Source organism: Eimeria maxima, genomic scaffold, assembly GCF_000499605.1.
Source record: "Eimeria maxima Weybridge genomic scaffold, Emw_scaff86, whole genome shotgun sequence".
NCBI lineage: Eukaryota > Apicomplexa > Conoidasida > Eucoccidiorida > Eimeriidae > Eimeria > Eimeria maxima.
The window spans coordinates 30,001-35,000 of NW_013564009.1; the positions used below are offsets into that span (position 1 = coordinate 30,001).

At 50.7% G+C, this 5,000-nt stretch overlaps 2 protein-coding genes across 2 annotated transcripts in view; both read right to left on the bottom strand.

Annotated features, from left to right (window-relative positions):
• Positions 1 to 2,107, bottom strand: part of EMWEY_00012020 (hypothetical protein, conserved) — a gene marked incomplete at both ends in the record, with an annotated part of 5,467 nt that extends 3,360 nt beyond the window's left edge. The window contains 4 exons of the mRNA XM_013479058.1: positions 170 to 963; positions 1,463 to 1,522; positions 1,707 to 1,905; positions 2,017 to 2,107. Of these exons, the coding sequence (XP_013334512.1) occupies positions 170 to 963; positions 1,463 to 1,522; positions 1,707 to 1,905; positions 2,017 to 2,107 (1,144 nt within the window). The remainder of the gene's footprint in view (positions 1 to 169; positions 964 to 1,462; positions 1,523 to 1,706; positions 1,906 to 2,016) is intronic.
• A 2,065-nt stretch (positions 2,108 to 4,172) lies between these two features.
• The window catches only part of EMWEY_00012030 (Glycosyltransferase family 20 protein, related), a gene marked incomplete at both ends in the record, with an annotated part of 12,098 nt that continues 11,270 nt past the window's right edge, over positions 4,173 to 5,000 (bottom strand). The window contains 2 exons of the mRNA XM_013479059.1: positions 4,173 to 4,823; positions 4,967 to 5,000. The exon at positions 4,967 to 5,000 is cut by the window's right edge and continues 344 nt beyond it. Of these exons, the coding sequence (XP_013334513.1) occupies positions 4,173 to 4,823; positions 4,967 to 5,000 (685 nt within the window). The remainder of the gene's footprint in view (positions 4,824 to 4,966) is intronic.

Genomic DNA, 5,000 nt, shown 5'->3' on the forward strand with positions numbered 1-5,000 from the left:
GGATGCATGCAGCAGCAGCAGCAGCAGCAGCAGCAAACAGCAACAGCAGCAGCAAACAATCTAGCAATCCCAACAACCAACAGCAGCAGCAACAACAACACCAGCAGCAGCAGCAACAGCAGCAACAAGATCAGCAGCAGCAGCAGCAGCAGCAGCAAGTCCTCCTAACCAGATCCGTCCTCGCGCAGCAACTTGATGCCTAGAGGCCATTCCTCTGATGGCTGCAGCAGCAAATTAACGAACTCCCTTGTGTCCGTTAAATCGCTGCTGCTGCTGCTGCTGCTGTTGCTGCTGCTGCTGCTGCTGTTGATGCGGGGCAGCAGCAGCGCCATAATAGAGTCAAGGAGACAGTTGAGCAGCTGCAGCCATGATGTACATTCTTTAATATTATTTGTCTCCTCTATTTGCTTCTGCTGAAGCAGCAGCAGCACCTCTTGCTGCTGCTGCTGCTGCTGCTGTTGCTGCTGCTGCTGCTGCAGGCCTACGGCGCACCGCAGACACTCCACCACTTCCAGCGCACCGTTTGGCTGCTGCAGCACTGCAGCAACAAGCTGGGCAAATGGCAGCCGTAGCAGCACCTCCCAGTTGCTGCTGCTGCTGCTGCTGTCGCTGCTGCTGCTGTTGCTGCTGTCGCGGTGCTCGTCCCACATCTGCTTGAGGCGCAGCAGCAAGGCGCAGCGCCACAGTCTCCGTGTCTCCAGTTGCTGCTGCGTTGTGTTGCTGCAGCAGAGGAGTTCGCTGCTGCTGCAAATGGCCTCACCTGTGCTGCTGCTGCTGCTGCTGTTGCTGCTGCTAGATGACTGCTGCTGCTTCTGCTGCCGCTGTTGCTGCTGCCGTTGCAGCAGCAACTTTTCCTGCTCCTCCTGCTTCCAATTGGGCTGCTGCTGTGTGCATGCATGCAGAGGCGGCAGCAGCGCATGCAGCTGCAGCCGAATCTCATCCAACAGCCCCACTGCGTCCTGCCTGCAGCAAACGCAGCAGCAGCAACAACAACAGCAGCAACACGCGCATCTTTCTGCTGCTAGGTGCTCGCAACTGCAGCAGCAGCAACAACAACAACAGCAGCAGCAGCAACAGCAAAGAGACCCACCGCATCTCAGCAGGCATTTGCTGCAGCAGCCGCTGCTGCTGCAGGAAGTGCAGCAGGGAAGTGAGTATAGATCTACGGGCCTTAATAGCTGCGGATACACTGCAGAGGCAGCAGCAAGGGCAGCAGCATATACACTCCATTGTCTGCTGTTGCAGCAATGCCTCCCGCTGCAGCAGCTGCTGCAGCAGCCGCTGCTTCCCGTCTGCTGGCAGCCCCAAAGTTGCACAGTCATTGTGTTGCATGCTAGCAGCAGAAGGAAGCCCTACATCTATTGCTGCTGCTGCTGCTGCTGCTGCTGCTTCTGTTGCTGCTTCTGCTTGCTGCTGCGTGCTGGTGCTGCTGCTGCTGCAGTATACAGTGCAGATGTGAGACCTTGCTGCATCCATCAGCAGCTGATGTGCTGCTGCAGCAACAAGAGTATTGCCCCAGGCGCTGCATGCATACAGCAGCAGACACAAACCCTAAACCCTAAACCCTAAACCCTAAACCCTAATTGAGCCTTTGTCATATATACACCTCACACATTCGCACCCCACAGCAGAGGAGACGTAAGAAGAGATAAAGACTACCCCAGCAGCAGCAGCAACAGCAGCAGCAGCAGCAGCAGGAGACGTACCTGCGTTGCAGTTTTCTTATAGGGCGCATCTCCATCTCTACTTTATGCGATTGATTAGTAAGAAAGAAATTAAGAGAAGACTCGAGGTGTACGTACACCTCAGCGAACCGCAGCGAGGGGCCTCTTGGTGCTGCTGCTGCTGCTGCTGCTGCTGCAGATACACCTGAGAGCAGCTGCATGCATGTCATTGATGCAAACCCTGATGGATACTCACTGCAACGCAGCAACAAACCCACGCTGCAGCTGCTGCTGCAGCTGCTGCTGCTGCTGTTGCTGCCATCGTGGCGGCAACAGATACTGCTGCTGATACCTACACCACTGCTGCTGCTGCTGCTGCTGTCATTGGCCTGGCCATCAGCTGCTGCTGCTGCTGCTCTTGGATCTAAAGAAGTCTCCAACATTACGCCAAACAATATATTTGCTCCTCTTGTGCTCGGGTAGGCTCCACTTGCTGCTGCTGCTGCTGCTGCTGCTGCTGCAGCTGCCTTGCTGCTGCTGCAGCTGCTGCAGCTGCCTTGCTGCAGCTGAAGCCTCCGCCTTAGGAGACTTCAAGAGAAACACACAGCAGCAATTGCTGCTGCTCAGTATAATAAAGTTCTTAAGTATAACAACTCAAAATGCTGCTGCTGCTGCTGCTGCTGCTGCTGTTGCTGCTGCTGCTGCTACGCGGTTGCTACGCTGCAGCGCATGCAGAGGGGGCTGACTGCTGGAGCAGCAGCTGCAGCAGTCCGCTGCAGTGATTGAAGCGGCATACCGCAGCAACAGCTGCTGCTGCTGCTGCAGTTTCGGGTGTACAGGCAGCTCGAGGTGTCTGTACAGTGTCGGCAGTGGCGGGGGGCATGGCCCCTTTGTTTATGCCTATTTATTTATTTCCCTCTTATTAAATAAAAATTAAATTAAATTAAATTAATAAAATTAATAAAGAAAGGGAAAAAAGAAGCATTTAATCAACAGATTTGCTGCTCTTTGCATGCATGCAAGGCCCCAGCCAGCCCCAGGGCTTCGAGTCGCATGCGCTCTGTACCTGTAAACCCTAAACCCTAAACCCTAAACCCTAAACCCATATTTTTAAACACTAAACTTTAAACCCTAAATAAGACGGCAAAACAATTATAATCCAACAACGGCTGCTGCTGCATGCATGCATATCCTAAACCCTAATCTTAATATACTATATAATCTATTATATAGTGTGTTAATAAATAATATATAGTAATAAATAATAATAATAATAATAATAATAAATAACAATAAATAATAATAAATAACAATAAATAATAATAATAATAAATATTAATAATAAGTTGGGGCTTTTAGTTATTAATTAAGGAAGAGTTAAATTATACAGACTCCTTGTCTGTTATACATCATTCATCTCTCCCTCCTAAATGCATGCATGCATGCATGCAGGCAGGCAGGCAGGCAGGCAGGCAGGCAGGCAACAGATGCATGCATGCAAGACAGGCATGCATGCATGCATGCATATAAGGTGTATGTACACCTCAATTTACTATAAGCTACCTAATAAACAATATAATAAAAAAGAGAGATATTCTTATTACCAACTAACCAGCCCCAATAAAACCTTCCTGCCTGCCTACATGCATGCATGCATGCATGCATGCATGTATGCATAAATGTATGCATGCATGCACTATACCCAGGGTAGCTGCTGCTGCGCATGCAGCCCCGCAGAGGTAGCTGCCTCTGCTAATTGAATAAGAAGACTTTGTACATGATAAGCATTAGGGACACAAGTACGAGCCCTTGATAGATGTAGACCAACACTAAGGAGACAAAAAGGAGACAAAAAGGAGACACAAAGGGGACACAAGGGAGATATAAAGGAGACAGGGAGGGGACAGGAAGGAGACAGGAAGGGGACAGAAAAGGGACAGAAAAAAGGCATAAAGGGGACAGAAAAGAGACAAAAAAGGAGACAAAAAGGAGACAAAAAGGAGATAAAGAGCAATTAATATGCAGACAAAATCAAGAGACTAACAAACACTCGAAAGTGTCTCTACAACATATTGCTGCTGCTGCTGCTGCTGCTGCTGCTGCTGCTGCTGGCTGCTGCTGGCTGCTGCTGGCTGCTGTTGTTAGCAGCAGCAGCAGCAACAGCAGCAGCAAAAGCAGCAGCAACGACAACAGCAGCAACAGGAAACCAGCTAAGAGAGAAAAGGGATAAAAGGTACCTGACGGATATACACGTCCTTGCAGGCCAGCCCCATTCGGCCCTGCTGCTGCTGCTGCTCTTGCTGCTGTTGCTGCTGCTACAGCTACTGCTGCTGCTGCTGCTTGCTGTGCGCATCAAGGCGGGACTGGAGCGAGGGAAGGTTTGCTGCCGGGATAGGAGACTGCCTAAGGAGATTCAACACAGCAGCAGCAGAGGAGACAGCTAGATGCATGCATGCATGCATGCATGCGTGCATGCAAGGGATTGGGGCTGGATTAGAAAGTAAGGAATTACTGACCACTAGGCCTTGGCAGAGGCTCGGACATCCTGCGAGCCTTTAGCAGCCCTTGTGTTATTCCTCCTGCTGCTGCAGGTATTGTTGCTGCTGGCGCTGCTGCTGCTGCTGCTGCTGCTGCTGGTGCTTCTGCTGGAGTCCGTCTGTTGTACGGTGCTGCTGCTGTTCCTGTGCCTTTTGCTGCTGCTTGACCTTCAGATTGGGGTGGAGGCACGGGATGGAGATGGGAGTCGTGTTGGGGATCGAGTTCGGGATCGAGTACGGGATCGAGTTCGGGATCGTATTGGGGATCGTCATCGGGATCGTCATCGGGATCGTCATCAGGATCGTCATCAGGATCGTCTCCATGTTCGTCTCCGTGTTCATCTCCTTGCTCGTCTCCGGGATCGTGTGTGGGATCGTGTGTGGGATCGTGTGTGGGAACGTGTATGGGATCGTGTATGGGATCGTGTATGGGATCGTGTATGGGATCGTGTATGGGATCGTGTGTGGGGTCATGTATACCATAAGGAGGAGGAGCAACAGATTCATCATCATTAAATAATTCATATAAATCTTCTTCCCTCCATGCAAAACTACCAATACATAAATAAAAACCAACAGAACGAAGAAAATCGGCGCCAAACTCCTCCTCTACTACACGAAGCTGCACAACAACACAACAATCCAGCCCCAAATCTCCATGCATGCAATTGCATGCAAATGTCCATCGTATGTGTGCATTCATGCATTCATGGCTACCTACAACCCTAAACCCTAAACCCTAAACCCTAAACCCTAAACCCTTACCAGGAGTTGCTTTCTGCTGCATGCAATGTCTCGG